Here is a 16,243-nt window from a genome sequence, read left to right on the forward strand (position 1 = left end):
CCAGAGCTCTGGACCCACGCTGAGCGGACTGTCAGGCAGACTCTCATTCATTCTGTCTGTCTATGTCTGTCTCTCTTGATGCAAGTTCATACATTTTAAATTCCTGTAAATTAAAAGGATTTTAATGTATCTGTAATGTTTTTTATTTTGATTGAATTAAACTAATTAACTTTTTTATTTTGCCCATGCTGCATGGCTTGTGGGATCTTATTTCCCTGACCAGGGATCAAACCTATGACCTTGGCAGTGAGAGCTCAGAGTCCTAACCACAGGACCGCCAGGGAATTCCCTGCACTATTTTTTAAATCAGCTATTTCCTAAACCTCAAAAAGTAGCCCCTGTCCCCTCCCTGATCAGTCCTGTATCTCATGTGAACCCCAAACCGAGTCTAACAGCCCTGAACTGAGTTCCGAGAGTTGCCCCCTAAATCACAAGTGGAATCCAAAGTTTTTCAGAATTGCCCATCTGAATCAGAGCCTGCACGGTACATTTCCTATAAAGCTGGGTATCCTGGTGCAATTCTTGGGCTGAATTTCCTCCCAGGAGATATTAAGGTGGGTTTGATGTTTTGATGTGAAGAGGGAGACTGGGGCAGGATTGATCCCCTCCGGCCAGGTGGGATACAGATTCTGCCCTTGCCTGGGGGCGCACAGTCCACACAGTCCACTCAGCTCTGCGTGCTGTTTCCACAGTGACCAGGACCGCGCAACCTCCACAGCCAGCCAGAACAGTGCCATCATCAATGACCGGCTCCAGGAGCTGGTGAAGCTTTTCAAGGAGCGGACAGAGAAGGTGAAGGAGAAGCTCATCGACCCTGACGTCACCTCCGATGAGGAGAGCCCCAAGCCCTGTGAGTCCAGAGCTGGTGATGGTCCACTGGACCCAGGGTGCAGTGGGGCCCCTGGAGCCCTCTTTCAACTCATAGGGAGGGTAGCCCCAAGAAAATGGTGGGAGTGCTTGAGAGAAACGCAGATCTCCACTCTCTGGAATTCGAGATCCTTTGTAGACAGGTTTAGCTATGTGTCCAGGGGAGGAAAGGTCAGCATTCTGGCCGATGATCCAGTTGTACTTAGTTCTGTCTCCTAGAGGGCAAGTTCCCTGGATGACCCTCTGCCCCTCTCCTGCTGGCAGGCAGGTAGGTGGTCCACCCTGGGGCGTATGCAGGGCCTTACACTCAGATGGTGTCCATAACCCACTCTGGAACCACACAGTCTTAGTTTTCAAAGGCCTTGCTTACAATATTTATTTGGAAGTTTTCTTCTTTCAGAGTACCAGGAGGAAATAAGAACCACACTCTCTTGCCAGGGAGGTTTTCTAGGTTTTTCCAAAGGAGGGTTGTGCCTTCGACCTCAAAATACCGACAATGAACCTAGTCAGAGCCTGACTTCATAACCCTAAAGCTAGAAACATGGCCATATTGAACCTTTCAGAGCCAATCTCTAGTTCACCAACAGACATCTCCATAGACGCACAGGAAGGCTGTGATCCCATTCAGTGTCTTGTTTTAGAGACGAAGGAGCTGAGATTCCTGTGCTGAAAAACCGAGGGCAATGTTTTCCTGATTTCCGGGGGTGGAAGTTCTGGGTACCAATGTCCCCCCACCTCCAGAGAGAACCAGGGTGTCCAAACACAGACACACAAGCAGACACTCAACTGAAACACCCAACTTGCCCAGAAACACCTCATTTTAGGCAGCTCCTGAGCAGTGGTCCCCTACTGGTAGTAGGTGAGCGTTTCAGAGCAGGTGCTCAGGCCGCTATTTAAGAGGATATGTGGGGTTTGCTGCAGGAGAACACGCAGAGCTTTGTGGCTGGCTGTGGAGAGCTGCCAGGGTCCCCTCAGCTCCAGCTCCAGCGTCTGCAGTCGAGTGCCTTGTCTTTGCATCCTCAGCCTGAGCCCCGGGGCTAGGTCAGAGGGTCACCAGTGTCATCCCACAGCCCCAGCCAAAAAAGCCCCAGAGCCGGCCCCGGAAGTGAAGCCAGCTGAAGCGGGGCAGGTGGAAGAGGAACACTACTGTGAGATGCTCTGCTGCAAGTTCAAACGCCGCCCCTGGAAGAAGTACCAGTTTCCCCAGAGCATTGACCCGCTGACCAGTGAGTCCTGGGAGGGCAGTGGGCGTGGCCACACGTCATGGAAGGGGCGGGGCTGGGGCGGGGAGAGGGAGGAGCCCAAACAAACTGAAGTCTCTGGACTAGGAAGGAATACGGCACCCATCTTAACAGGCAAGGAAACTAAGGCACAGAGGAGTTAACTGGCCTAAAGACACAACTAGTCAGCGGCAGACTCAGGACTCCTGACTCTTGGCCAAGTCTTTTTTCTACTCTGCCCTTAGTGGCTCCTTTCCCAGATCTGCTGCTCTGAGCAGAGAAGGGGAAAAGTTCTTCCAACATCTCAAGTGAAGTGCCTCTCACTTGCCTTTTAGCTCATGTTATATTCTTCAGGAATAACAAACCTTCATATGTGCACAGCACTTCAAAAAGGGTTTCCCTGCCTTTTCTTTTCTTTTTTAAATCTAACTTCTCCTGTGACTTCTCTGAGGAAGACAGAGCAGGGACCAGAGAGGGACTTTCCCAGGGTCACACGAGAAGTCATTGAGGGACAGGACTCCAACCCTGGTGCCCACGGGTCCTTTAAAATGCCCAGGTTGGGGGGAATTCCCTTTCAGTCCAATGGTTAGGACTCTGCATATTCACTACAGGGGGCACTAGTTCGATCCCTGTTCAGGGAACTACGATCCCACAAACTGCTGGATGTGGCCAAAAAATAAAAGTAAACAAATAATAAAATGCTCACGTGACCTACAGTATCCATCCTTCCATGCACCTATCCATGTATCCATCTGTCCATCTTCTATGCGTTGTTCACTATTGTGTATTTAGGAAAGCAGGAAATACATTTTTGGAAAAAATCCAACCAGAGTGGATCAAACGTGTTTTCTGTTAGCTGTCTGTGAACTAATAATGACCTCACATCCCCTCCTGAGAGTACTCTGTTTGTTAGGGCCTAGCTGTGATTTATTTTTATATCAAAGATAGTTTTTTAGGCTCCCCCCCACTGGGCTTCCCTGGTGGGTCAGTCTGTAAAGAAACCGCCTGCAATGCAGGAGACCCAGGTTCGATCGCTGGGTTGGGGAAGATCCCCTGGAGAAGGGAATGGCAACTCCAGTATTCTTGTCTGGAGAATCTCACGGACAGAGGAGCCTGGTAGCCTATAGCAGTCCATGGGGTCGCAAAGAGTTGGACACGACTGAATGATTAACACTTTCACTTTCCCTCAAGAAGGGCCATATTTAGAGCTGGTAAGAAAGTGCAGATTGATAAGTGGAAATAAGAAAGCCCCATCCCAACCACACAGTGAGGTGAGGGGCCCTTCCCTGGCTGAGGTTCTAGCACCTTCCCTCCCCCTCCCCTGCAGACCTGATGTACATCTTGTGGCTGTTCTTTGTGGTGCTGGCCTGGAACTGGAACTGCTGGCTGATTCCCGTGCGCTGGGCCTTCCCCTATCAGACGCCGGACAACATCCACCTCTGGCTGCTGATGGATTACCTGTGCGACCTCATCTACCTCCTGGACATCACCGTGTTCCAGATGCGCCTGCAGTTTGTCAGAGGCGGGGACATCATTGTAAGTTACAGCCGGATGCGGGCAGACCCTGCCTCCAGAGCCCATGATGCTGGGATGGACAAGAAGCTAAAGGAACAGGGAAATCTCAGGACATCCACTCGTGCCTAGTCGACAGCATGGTTGTTTGTTTCACACATCTTTGATACATTCGAATTACACACATCTTCATATGTGGGTAAAATGGTTCCTGAACCACCTGGTAGAATTAGAGATGAAGAAGTCGCCCAGAGAATGGTCTTTAGAGTAGGCAGACCTGGTTCAAATCTTGGCTCTATGAGAACTAACTGTGTCACCTCTCAGAGCCTCAGTTTTCTCATCTTTAAAATGGGGATAGTAGTTGTTCCCACCTCTTACCATTGCTGTGAGGCTCCATGGAGGTGATGTACGCAGAGTGCTCAGCACAGGTAACTGCTGACAATTGACATTTCCTGCGGGGAGAGGGTGCTGCAAAAAGCACACTCTCCAGACCAGTTGGGGAGTCCATGTTCTGGTGCACTTTCTGGGGAGGAAACCAAAATCCTGACTGTGATGTCGCAAAGTCCCCATCTCCCTGTGTAGGTCATTTTTCAAAATTCCATGTGGGTGGAGCTGGGTCTCCTCTGTGTGTAGACAAGTTGAGGTTGAGCTTCGAAAATAATTCACAGGAAGAAGAATTCCCTAGGCAACCTCTTTCCTGGTCTGATCAGAGCAGTGAATAAGGTTGCAAATGACCCAGGTGAGGCTAACATGCTGAGAGAGTAAGGTCAGCGTCTCTGCTTTCTATCAAGAAGCTGGAATCAAGCTGAGTGACCCTGGATGACACCTCCCCCACTCCACCTTGGGGAGCTCAATCTCCCCATCTGTAGGCTTTCACCAAGCTCCGCTGGTCCATTCAATGGCTCTGCACCCATGAGGCAGTTATTTGGACACGAAGGTCGAGGTTGGGCGGGAATTTGCATCACTGCTCCAAGGGGGTCAGGGGAAGCTCTCAGGCCATTTCACAGTCATTATTCCATTTCATTCCAGACGGACAAAAAGGAGATGCGCAACAATTACCTGAAATCTCAGCGCTTTAAGGTGTGTGCCAGGGGTCTCAGGAGGCTGTGTCTCTGGGGGCCCTGGGTGTTTTGAGGCCAGTGTGACGTGGCCTCCCCCACAGGACCAGCACAGGCTGGGGCTTGTTGGTAGGATACCGGCTGCCCTAGTTTTAGCCCCTCCATGGGCATCCTGACCTCGCCTTTCCATTGAAGGTGGAGACCCCCGCCACTCACTCCATCCCACAACCCTCAGAGTTATATGCTGTTTTATACACTGTGGTGTCATGCTGGCATTTCAGATGGACATGCTCTGCCTCTTGCCCTTGGACTTACTCTACCTGAAATTCGGTGTGAATCCCCTCCTGCGCTTGCCCCGCTGTTTGAAGGTAAGACGAGTGGGCTTCCCCATCCAAGGCCTCCAGCTCCTCTGGTGCTCTGTACTGGTGCCAACATCTTGATGCCTGGTCTAAGCAGCACTGATGAGGCACCAGGAAAGGATGGCTGCAAGGGATGATGGGAAATTCCTTATGATTGTTAGTGCTTCTTAGCTGTGCTGTATGTTAGATATTGTTCTGGAGGGTTTACAAGTGCTTACTCCTCAATTCCATGAGGTGAGGGTTATTAGTACTAGCAACAACTAATGGTGATGTAGGAGTTGGGCCACACGTTCAGATCCATCCTGGCTTCCCTTCCCACTGGGGGGCTACAGAAAGAACACTCAGTCCTGGCATCTGTGGGGAGTGGGTGGGGAGGGGAAGGCACTGGGCCACCCCTGATGCCTTGCTTTTCCTCCCAGTATATGGCCTTCTTTGAGTTTAACAACCGCTTGGAATCCATCCTCAGCAAAGCATATGTTTACAGGTGAGACCCCCCACGCGTGCACACATGTGTACACACATGTCCCAGGATATTTGCAGCAAGAACAGAGCAAGACGTTCTCTACCCCATCTCTTCCCTTTTCAGCATCCCCCAGCTCCCAAGGCCCCCTACCCACTACCACCCCCCGGAAGCCAGGCCTCTTCCTCATCCTTCTTTGAAGGGATGTTTGTTTTTTAAAGATCCAGGAATGTCCCGTTTCCCCCAATTGTGAGGAGGGCACATGCAGGCTGACGTGTGTGGCTGCCCTGCATATCCAGGGAGCTGGGCCTCGATTTGGTTTCAGCTCAGGAAACTGACCCCCTAAACACTCAAATATGGGTGGTGGGCTGTAGGGAACAGTGCGCCATCTTAAGGATGCCCAGGCTTGGAACAGAGGACAAGCCAGGCCACGCTGGGGAACAGGGCCCCTCTTGATATCTCTCAGGGGCAGTGCTTCTCTGCATGCATGTCCTTTCTTTGCCCCCACCCTCTCCCCATGCATTCCCCCCTCAGCTCCTCCACTTCCCCAGAAGTGTCTGCACATGTAGCTCTGTGCCAGTTCTGGACCCCAGTCTTGACAACTTTCTGTTGGAGCATCACCATTCCTAGCCAGTGCAGTCTCAGTAGAGCAGCCAGTAGGCCCCGTAGTATAGCCACCGGTTCCCACGGGCCAAGTGTCTGTCGCACCAGGCAGCTGGGCAGGGTCTTGCGGCTCTGATATGGGGATCTCTGAGGGTGCTGGGAAGGTGAGGACTAGCTTGTTCCCTGCAGTCCCCACCCCTGGGCTGAGATATCATTGCCACCTGTCCACTGCCACATTCGTGCCTTCCTTCTTCTGCAGGGTTATCCGGACCACAGCCTACCTGCTCTACAGCTTACATCTGAACTCATGTCTGTATTACTGGGCGTCAGCTTATGAGGGCCTCGGCTCCACTCACTGGGTTTATGATGGCGTGGGAAACAGGTGAGCCGCAGTCTTCCCCCTGTGTCTTAATAATTCATGGCACCAAGACTCCTAGAGAGGAGTCCCACTGCCACCATGTTTCCAGGTCACCTCGTTCCCAAGGAATAAGTGCCAGGCCATAGTGGGCACTTGGTCAGCTGTGGTGACAGAGGCAGAGGAACAGTTCAGGCCCAGGGGGCTGCGAGTCCCCTCAAGCAGGCCCTGCCTCACCCTGAGCTGTGCCCACAAGTGATGCAAAATGCTCTCCATCCAGCTTGTCAACACTTTGACCTCCTCCTCACACTTGCTTCTAGCTGGAGCTAGAACAGGTGGTCACTTACATCCAAGATGGCTTCTTTTTTTTCTTTTTTTAAAGATTTGTTTATTTGCTTTTGGTAGTGTTGGGTCTTCGTTGCTGCACATGGGCTTTCCCTGGTTGCGGTGAGTCGGGGGCTTCTTTCTAGTCGCAGTGAGCAGGCCTCTCATTGTGGTGGCTTCTCTTGCTTCAGAGCACAGGCTCTAGGCATGCGGGCCTAGTTACTCTGTAGCATCTGGGACTTTCCTGGTTCAGGGATCAAACCTGGGTCCCCGGCGTTGGCAGGCAGATTTTAACCACTGGACCAGGAGGGGAATCCCAAGGTGGCTTCTTTATAGAGTGGCTGTTGGTCCAGAATGTCCCCTGCTCGGGCCAAATGCTTCAGTACTTGGCCACAGTGACCTGTCGCCTTCTGAGATGGGCCTGTGGCCTGAGGGGAGCTCCCTGAGAGAGTCTGAGGGTCCAGGGCAGCCCAGCAGGCTGGAGGGGGAACCTGACATCCCCTGTGGGGTGCCATGTGTTGGGGGTGTGATCAGGGCCCAACACCCTGACACCACCACTGACCCTGCTTCTGTTCCCCTTGGCTGAACCCACCCACAGCCCTGGTCCAGAGACCATGACTAGACCATTCATTCATTCATTCACTCACTCATTCATTCATTCATCCCCTCACAAGGGGGCAGAGAGAGGACTCAAAGGCCTTCTGTGCAAAAGGAAGAACAGAAGCTATTCATTAAATCTTGCTCTGTGACTTCGGGTAAGGCCGTTACCCTTTCTGAGACTCACTTTTCTCATCTATAACATGGGGGTGGGATTGCACAGATTTCTCATGAGAAATAAATAAATTAATGTGTGTAACACATCCAGCCCGTGCCTGGACAGGAGTCAGTGACCCCACTTTCTAGCTATGGTCATTCTTAAGGGGAAGCCAGCACACCAGGAACCTAACCTAGGGTCACAAATCCCCCTTGAAGTCGGAACTGAATTTTGGGAGCATGCTGACTTCTGAGAAGAAGCTTCCTAACTGTCGTTAAATTCTCAGAGGGGTTCATATCCCACCTGGCTAAGAAGCCATTTCCCAGGGCAGGGCCTGGCACCCATCACAGGCAGGCCTGCACGGATGGCAGGCAGAGTGGGGAAGACAGGGCTAGCCCTCTGGGGCTTCCCTGTGCCGTGAAGAGGCACACTTTCTGGCAGCATCACCCTTTTCCAAATAAAATCCTACAGCGAAACCCAAGATATGCAAAAGCACAACTCGTGAAGGAGAATGCCTCTAAAAATTCAATATCATTCATAATTATAACTTTCAAAATAGTGAGCATTTCTTGAATGCCTGCTATAGGCCAGGGGGCCTAAGGACCTAAGCTCTTATATATTTGGTTTCTTCACCCTGCTTTGCGTTGGCCAGGTCTGGGGCAGTATGCAGGGGTCCCCACAGGTCTAGTGGCATGGAATACTCAAAAGACCCCTAAGATGTTCCTCCATGCCAGTAGCTGGCGCCTCTAGTCAGGAAGGGCTTCAGGGAAAGCCGGAGCTGTATGGATCACTCATCTTCATTCTGCTCATTGCCCAGCAGCACCCGGCACCCAGGCAGTGCCCAACTCAGTCCCCCTAAAGGGGACTTGATTTTCTTAACTCTCAAGAAAATTAGAGATACCAAGGGAACATTTCATGCAAAGGTGGGCACAATAAAGGACAGAAATGATATGGACCTAACAGAAGCACAAGATATTAAGAAGAGGTGGCAAGAATACACAGAAGAACTATACAAAAAAAAGATCTTCATGACCCAGATAATCATGATAGTGTGATCACTCACCTAGAGCCAGACATCCTGGAATGCAAAGTTAAGTGGGCCTTAGGAAGCATCACTACAAACAAAGCTAGTGGAGGGGATGGAATTACAGCTGAGCTATTTCAAATCCTAAAAGATGATGCTGCAAAAATGCTGCACTCAATATGCCAGCAAATTTGGAAAACTCAGCAGTGGCCACAGGACTGGAAAAAGTTTTCATTTCAAAGAAGGGCAAGGCCAAAGAATGTTCAAACTACTGCACAATTGCACTCATCTCACACGCTAGCAATGTAATGCTCAAAATTCTCCAAGCCAGGCTTTAACAGTATGTGAACCATAAACTTCCAGATGTTCAAGCTGGATTTAGAAAATGCAGAGGAACCAGAGATCAAATTGCCAACATCTGTTAGATCACAGAAAAGGCAAGAGAATTCTAGAAAAGCTTCTGCTTTATTGATTATGCCAAAGCCTTTGACTGTGTAGATCACAACAAACTGTGGAAAATTCTTCAAGAGATGGGAATACCAGACCACCTGACCTGCCTCCTGAGAAATCTGTATGCAGGTCAAGAAGCAACAGTTAGAACCAGACATGGAGCAACAGACTGGTTCCAAATTGGGAAAGGAGTACATCAAGGCTGTATATTGTCATCCTGCTTATTTAACTTATATGCAAAGTACATCACATGACATGCCAGGCTGGATGAAGCACAAGCTGGAATCAAGATTTCTGGGAGAAATATCGATAAACTCAGATATGCAGATGACACCACCCTAATGGCAGAAAGCAAAGAACTAAAGAGCCTCTTGATGAAAGTGAAGGAGGAGAGTTTAAAAGCTGGCTTAAAACTCAACATTCAAAAAACTAAGATAATGGCATCTGGTCCCATCACTTCATGGCAAATAGATGGGAAAACAATGGAAATAGTGACAGACTTTATTTTCTTGGGCTCCAAAATCACTGCAGATGGTGACTACAGCCATGAAATTAAAGACACTTGCTCCTTGGAAGGAAAAATATGACCAACCTAGACAGCATATTAATAAGCAGAGACATTACTTTGACAACAAAGGTCTGTCCAGTCAAAGCTATGGATTTTCCAGTAGTCATGTATGGATGTGAGAGTTGGACTATAAAGAAAGCTGAGTGCTGAAGAATTGATGCTTTTGAACTGTGGTGTTGGAGAAGGCTCTTGAGAGTCTCTTGGACTGCAAGGAGATCAAACCAGTCCATCCTAAGGGAAACCAGTACTAAATATTCATTGGAAGGACTGATGTTGAAGCTGAAGCTCCAATACTTTGGCCACCTGATGCAAAGAGCAGAATCCTTGAGAAAGACCCTGATGCTGGGAAAGATTGAAGGCAGGAGGAGAAGGGGAGGACAGAGGATGAGATGGTTGGATGGCTGACTCAAAGAACATGAGTTTGAGTAAACTCCCCGAGTTGGTGATGGACAGGGAAGCCTGGCGTGCTGCAGTCCATCCGGTTGCAGAGTCCGACACGACTGAGCGACAGAAGGGAATCGAACGGAAAGGCTGCTTAGCATGCCCCCTGGTGGCCAGAACTGGTATGACGGGGGATTGACAGGGCAGGCCTGGCTCGTGGGTCTGAGATTTTCTTGGACCAGGTGGTAATGAGGGACGGGAAGGCCTAGCGAGAGCCTTGCCCTAGGCCTTACAGAGGCCAAGACCCCCACTACCCAACTCCCCCAAAACTTCTGCTTCTCCACCCCTCGCCCAGTACTCATTGCACATTGACATGCCTGCCTCCACTAGATAGTGAACTTCATGAGGGCACAGGCCAGTCTATTGTTCTCCACTGCCGGAACCAGTGACAGTGAAGGTGCTGGTAGCTGACGCTTCCTGAGGGCCCACCATGGGCCAGGCGCTCTTTTCACCTCACGTCATCCTCACAATCGCCTGTGAGGGATGGTCTATGGCCACGCCCCTTCCAGAGAAGGACACCGGAAGAAGGCTTGGCGAGATGGGTTACTTATGCAGCTAGAAGGTGTCAGGGCTGGGTTTGAGCCCAGGCCGTCTGTGCCGGAGCCCATGATCTAACCACAATACTGCATAAATAGCTGGTGAACGGAGCCCAGGGGAGGACCGGTTTGGGATCAATCTCGGACCAGATGATTGGCCAGTTGGATGATGTTCTCCGTTTCCCTGGCATCATGGATGTATCAGGACACTGGGGACAGGGCAGGCTCTGGGCAGTTCCTGTGCCCTGGTGGGATGACAGAAAGTACAGGAAAGCCTGCTGAGAATGCCCTGAGTTTAGGCCCTGCTGACCTCAACCTTGCTGACCCCTGGGAGGGCACGGTCTGAAGGTCTGAACATAAGCACCTTGGTAGTTAAATCCGTTTAAATAGCTATAAAGGTTTTACTTCTGTATCGATTAAGTTATTGTAAAAGCTTAAGTTTATTTTTGTAGGACTTAATGGCTAGGAATTAGAACAGTGAGGCTGCTCTGTTGGAATAATGCAAACTTGTAATTATTAATAAACATGCAAACCTTTAAAACTCAAAATAGTGAGGGAGGGACTCTTGCTACTTTGTGATGATTTCACACGCTTGGGCATTTCCTATGCTTTGTACCACACAGCAGGACCCCATTGGCCACCTCCCTTCCTGATGGCTCATGCGTCTGTGTCAAGGGGTTACTGACGGTGGGTGACAGCTTAGAGAGAAGGTGACACCTGTTTTCCAGTCCCAGCCCTGGAACTTGCCAGCTGGTGACCATGGGTGTTCCCTTTCCCTTTGTGGCTCTCAGTTTCACTATCTGGTTAGTGGACAGCAGAGGGGAAGGGTCAGAAAAGGTGACCCTCGAGATATCTTCCAATTTTGAGCTTGTTCTTGAACCTCATGATGGGAGAGCAAAGCAGAGACTGTGGACATTGAAAACATGTGGAGGGAAACTGAAGGATCCCAGGCACCAGGAGCCGGAAAACCCTGGTTTATTCTCTTGCCAAGTCTTCCAAGCAATCTCCGGAAACCTCAGTTTCCACATCTGTAAATGGGGATGACAGCATGTCTCTACAGGGTCAGCGCAGAGTCACGACCAAACCACACAGCGCCTGCAAACATGCTCTGTATGTTGCAGAGGGCTCTGCAGTTGGGAGAAGGTTTTTTTTCCTTTTCCTTTTTTTTTTTTTTTTTTGCACTCATAAGCTATAAAGCTTTATATTCAAGCCAGATTGCCCAGGATCCACAGGCTGAGTTGTGATGACTGAGGTCCCCTTCTTCTCTCCTCAGTTACATTCGCTGTTACTACTGGGCTGTGAAGACCCTCATCACCATCGGCGGCCTGCCCGACCCCAGGACACTCTTTGAAATTGTCTTCCAGGGTCTAAACTATTTCACAGGAGTCTTCGCTTTCTCCGTGATGATCGGACAGGTAGCTGGGCCACTAGTCTGTCCCGACCCACCTGCCTGCAGGGCCCCTCTTCCTCCTGCTGCTGCCAGGAACATCACCGTCCATGCCTGTTCCTTTCAGACCAAGCCCAGGAAAGAGCACTGGGCAGAAAGTCAGGAGCCTGCAGCTCTGGGACCTGTGGGGTGAAGGGGTGGTGGTGGAGGCGTAGGTCCCGCTTCCTCACTGAAGGTTCTTCTCATTTGAAATGTCAGTCTCTGGGGTACCTGGAGAGCTGGGCCCAGTGTCTTCCTGCAGAGGCTGAGGGTTTGGGCTGTTCCCCTGGAGAGGAGCCCTTGGTGGGTTCTAATGTGCTGGGCCCTGGCGGGAGGCTCAGCTTGTAGCGGTGCGTGAGGCGCCACGGGTGCTCAGTCCTGCCTTTGAGGGGCTCTGCCCCGAGGACCAGCGCACCTGGCTCACATCTCCTCTGAGGGGTCCGTTGGCACCAGAATCAGCCCAGCCCAGCGATACCTGCCCTCCTCGTGTGGCCCCAGAGACCTAAGCCCACCGAAGGCCAGCAGCCTCGCTCCTCCACGTCTACCCTGAAGGCAGAACATCTGGGTCAGCGAAACCTCTAAGTGTGGACATGGGTTTCCCCTCTCTCCTGATCTCTTGCCAGCCCGGCAAGCGTGCACCCGGGCGCCTGTGTTACATTCATGTGCCCACAACCCACGTCCCCGAAGCCCGGCCCCACTCTGACCCAGTGGCCTCCCTGACCACCACCCCCCTGGCCCCCAGATGAGAGACGTAGTGGGGGCCGCCACCGCGGGACAGACCTACTACCGCAGCTGCATGGACAGCACCGTGAAATACATGAACTTCTACAAGATCCCCAGGTCCGTGCAGAACCGGGTCAAGACCTGGTACGAATACACCTGGCACTCACAAGGCATGCTGGGTAAGACATGCCCCTCCCCCGGCACTCCCAAGGCATGCTGGGTAAGACACGCCCCTCCACCCAGCCCCACCCCCAGTGCCCCACCCCCAGTGCCCTGCCCTCCAGGGCCCTGCCCTCCTGGGCCCTGCCCTTGTCCTCTGTCCTTGGGGCCCTGAGCATGGGGGCCTCTCTGGGCTGCAGCCCCAACACGTAAGTGAGAGATGCCTGGGGAGGCCTTGGGAGGTGCGCATTCAAAGATGGAAGTGCAGTTGGAACCAGGAAAGGAAGGACTGTCTCTGTCTCTCACCTTTCTTGCTCTTCGTATACAAGAAGTTGCTAAGTCGTGTCTGACTGTTTTGTGACCCCATGGACTGTAGCCTGCCAGGTTCCTCCATCCGTGGGATTTTTCAGGCAAGAATACTGGAGTGTGTTACCATCTCCTTCTCCAGGATATCTTCCTGACCCAGGGTTCGAACCTGGGTCTCCCGCATTGCAGGCAGATTCTTTACCACTGAGCCATCAGAGAAGCCTATATACATCAGAGAAGCATATATACATATACATCCATACATACAATATATATTTTATAAATTTTTAAAAATTTATTTTCAGACCCTTTTTGTATATTGTATAAAATACAATATATTTTATAGTTGTTTGTCATGCTTTGCTTCTGAAATTGGCTAAAACAATACATGTTCATTCACTGTGGTTCAGCTTTCTTGTCAGTGATGAGGTATGCTCAGTAATTCTTGCAAAGTGAGAGAATCTTACCCGTAAATTGTTTCCAAATGTAGTGAAGTTCTTACGGATTCTGAATGGAATCCTTAAGGAAATTTGACATGCCAATTATATGTTAATTGACTTTTTCTCCCCCGTTCCCTTTTTATCTTTGTGCTAAGTTGCATCAGTCGTGTTGGACTCCTTGTGAACCTATGGACTACAGCCCTCCAGGCTCTTCTGTCCATAGGATTTGCCAGGCAAGAATACTGGAGTGGGTTGCCATGCCCTCCTCCAGGGGATCTTCTTGACCCAGGGATTGAACCTACATCTTTTGTGTCTTCTGCATTGGCAGGGGAATTTCTTTACCACTAATACCACCTGAGTTAGTAATTTTGTTTTTGTGCTTCCCAGGTGGCCCTACTATTAAAGCATCTGTCTGTATGCTTTTCACTTACATTTACAGTATTCTTGCCTGTAAAATCCCATGGACAGAGGAGCCTGTTGGGCTACAGTCCACAGGGTCACAAAGAGTCAGCTACAACTGAGCATACATACACACAAGCACACAATTTTGTTTTCAGAGCCTAGGCATCATTTTGGAAGGCTCTCAAAAGCTTGTGGACCACTGGCACAGTACCTTAGAGTCCCCCAAGGCCCTCAGCAAAGTGAAAGGGCCCCCCTTCACCTCCATTGGGTTCTGTCTGGTCTCAAAGAAGCCACACTTGAGGCCCACAGTCTCCTGAGCTGGGGTTGTTGGCAAGTCTGTGGACAAAGCACTTAACCATAGTAGTTTCCAAGGCATATTCACTTCCACTGCCTCATTCCATCCCAGTGACAGCCTTGTGACTTCAGTATCATTGGCCCTTTTCACAGGGGCACATGTTAAGGACCAGAGAGGGCTCTGACCTGCCCAGGGTTGCACAGACCCAGCACTTGAGCCCTAAGCTAATGTACAGTGGGCAGAGCATGGGACTGGGTTCCGGGGTACATCTCTGTCTCCAGTTACCAACCTTCACCATGTGCCAAGCTCTCCACTGTGCAGCATGGACGCCATGGTGTACAGACATACTGCTCTCCTAGGATAGGTTCTGAAGTCACAGGGCCTGAGTGGAGCCTTGATTCCATCCCCCAAGCTGTGTGGCTGTGGGCAACTCAACTGCCCTCCTGAGTTGTCCTTTCTTTGTCTGTGAGGTGGGTTTTAGTAGTGGGCACCTCTTGGGCTGCTGGAAGAAGTTAATGAAATCATCTTGGTAAAGCACTCTGTAAAACAGTGCCTGGCACATAGTACATCCTCCACACACTTTAGTTCTTGAAAATGCTGTTCTTATAATGTAAGTGGAGAAGACAGATCATCAGCAAGCAACTGCAGTAAAGGGTGTGATACGTGCTATGGGACAGGGACTGATAACATAATAGCTGGGTGGGAGGATGTCAAGGGAAGGCTTCCTGGAGGAGGTTACATGAGTGCTGGGTTCTGAAGCATGAGTAGGGATTAGCCAGGAAAGCAGAGGGGGTTGTTCCCAGCAGAGGGAACAGCATGGGCAAAGGCCTGGAGGCAGAGAGCATACCCTCCCAATCTGGAGTGATCCCGAGTGGTAGAGGAATGGCACACCCGGGGACCCAGCCAGTGCAGTGTGGGCTCGGCACTGTGTGTGTGAAGGAGGGGCCTGGCCGTGCCTCTGACCCTTGCAGGGTCTCATTTGCAGATGAGTCAGAGCTGATGGTGCAGCTTCCGGACAAGATGCGGCTGGACCTCGCCATCGACGTGAACTATTCCATCGTCAGCAAAGTGGCACTCTTCCAGGTATGGCCTGCCCAGTGCCCCACTCTCTGGAAGGCCTCAAGCCCACGCCTTCCTCTAAATGGCTCCTTCCCCCCCTCTCGGGGCCAGGGCTGTGACCGGCAGATGATCTTTGACATGCTGAAGAGGTTGCGCTCTGTCGTCTACCTGCCCAACGACTACGTGTGCAAGAAGGTGAGTGGCCGGGGCGGCCGCGAGGCAGTCTGGGATTCGCAGCCCCCGCCCATCGGAGCTGGGCTGGAGGGGCCCCCTGGGAAGGTGGTGAGATTTGCAGGTGCGGGCAGAGCGGAATTGCTGGGAGGAGAGGCGGGTGGCAAGCTGACCCCAGGGCTCCTGACTTGCTTGGCAGGAGGAGCTCCGGGCACAAGCTCAGATGTGTCTCAGCCTGGCTCCTTCCTCATAGGACCATGGGGACCAGGATGAGGAACCCCACTTTACAGAAGAGGAAAGTGAGGAGCCAAAGAGGGTCAGGGTCTTGACTGTGTACATGGAACTGCTTCCAGGGTCTTGGTCTTCCTGTTGGGAAAATGGGGCTGGACGGGGAGGGATAGGTCAGAGGTTGCAAACTGATGGTCCTTGGCAAGGAACCAGCCCACAGTGTCTCATGGGTTGTTTCCTCCCCACACACCCGGATTAATCTAAAAATAAAGTTTTGAATAGTCTCCAACCTGTAAAAAGTTTCAGGAATTCCCTGGTGGTTAGCATGTGGTATTTCCACTGCTGTGACCCAGGTTCAGTCTTTGGTTAGGGAACTAGGATCCTGTCAGCTGTACAGTACAGCCAAAAAAAAAAAAAAAGTTTTACATAAAAATCCAGATTTCTGGCTGAAAACAGAAAATTGGCCAGCACTGAGCCCCACTTTCCCAAACAGCAAGAGTCCT

General features: G+C 51.0%; 1 protein-coding gene across 1 annotated transcript in view; it reads left to right on the plus strand.

Annotated features, from left to right (window-relative positions):
• LOC120873324 (cyclic nucleotide-gated cation channel beta-1) overlaps window positions 1-16,243 on the plus strand; it is a 49,622-nt gene that overhangs the window by 19,802 nt on the left and 13,577 nt on the right. The window contains exons 6-16 of the mRNA XM_040254124.1: window positions 693-850; window positions 1,938-2,093; window positions 3,415-3,623; window positions 4,629-4,679; window positions 4,939-5,025; window positions 5,436-5,500; window positions 6,339-6,461; window positions 11,805-11,946; window positions 12,700-12,859; window positions 15,268-15,365; window positions 15,453-15,536. Coding sequence (XP_040110058.1) covers window positions 693-850; window positions 1,938-2,093; window positions 3,415-3,623; window positions 4,629-4,679; window positions 4,939-5,025; window positions 5,436-5,500; window positions 6,339-6,461; window positions 11,805-11,946; window positions 12,700-12,859; window positions 15,268-15,365; window positions 15,453-15,536 — 1,333 coding nt within the window. The remainder of the gene's footprint in view (window positions 1-692; window positions 851-1,937; window positions 2,094-3,414; window positions 3,624-4,628; window positions 4,680-4,938; window positions 5,026-5,435; window positions 5,501-6,338; window positions 6,462-11,804; window positions 11,947-12,699; window positions 12,860-15,267; window positions 15,366-15,452; window positions 15,537-16,243) is intronic.

The sequence above is a fragment of the Oryx dammah genome, unplaced genomic scaffold (assembly GCF_014754425.2).
Source record: "Oryx dammah isolate SB20612 unplaced genomic scaffold, SCBI_Odam_1.1 HiC_scaffold_13, whole genome shotgun sequence".
Taxonomy (NCBI): domain Eukaryota; kingdom Metazoa; phylum Chordata; class Mammalia; order Artiodactyla; family Bovidae; genus Oryx; species Oryx dammah.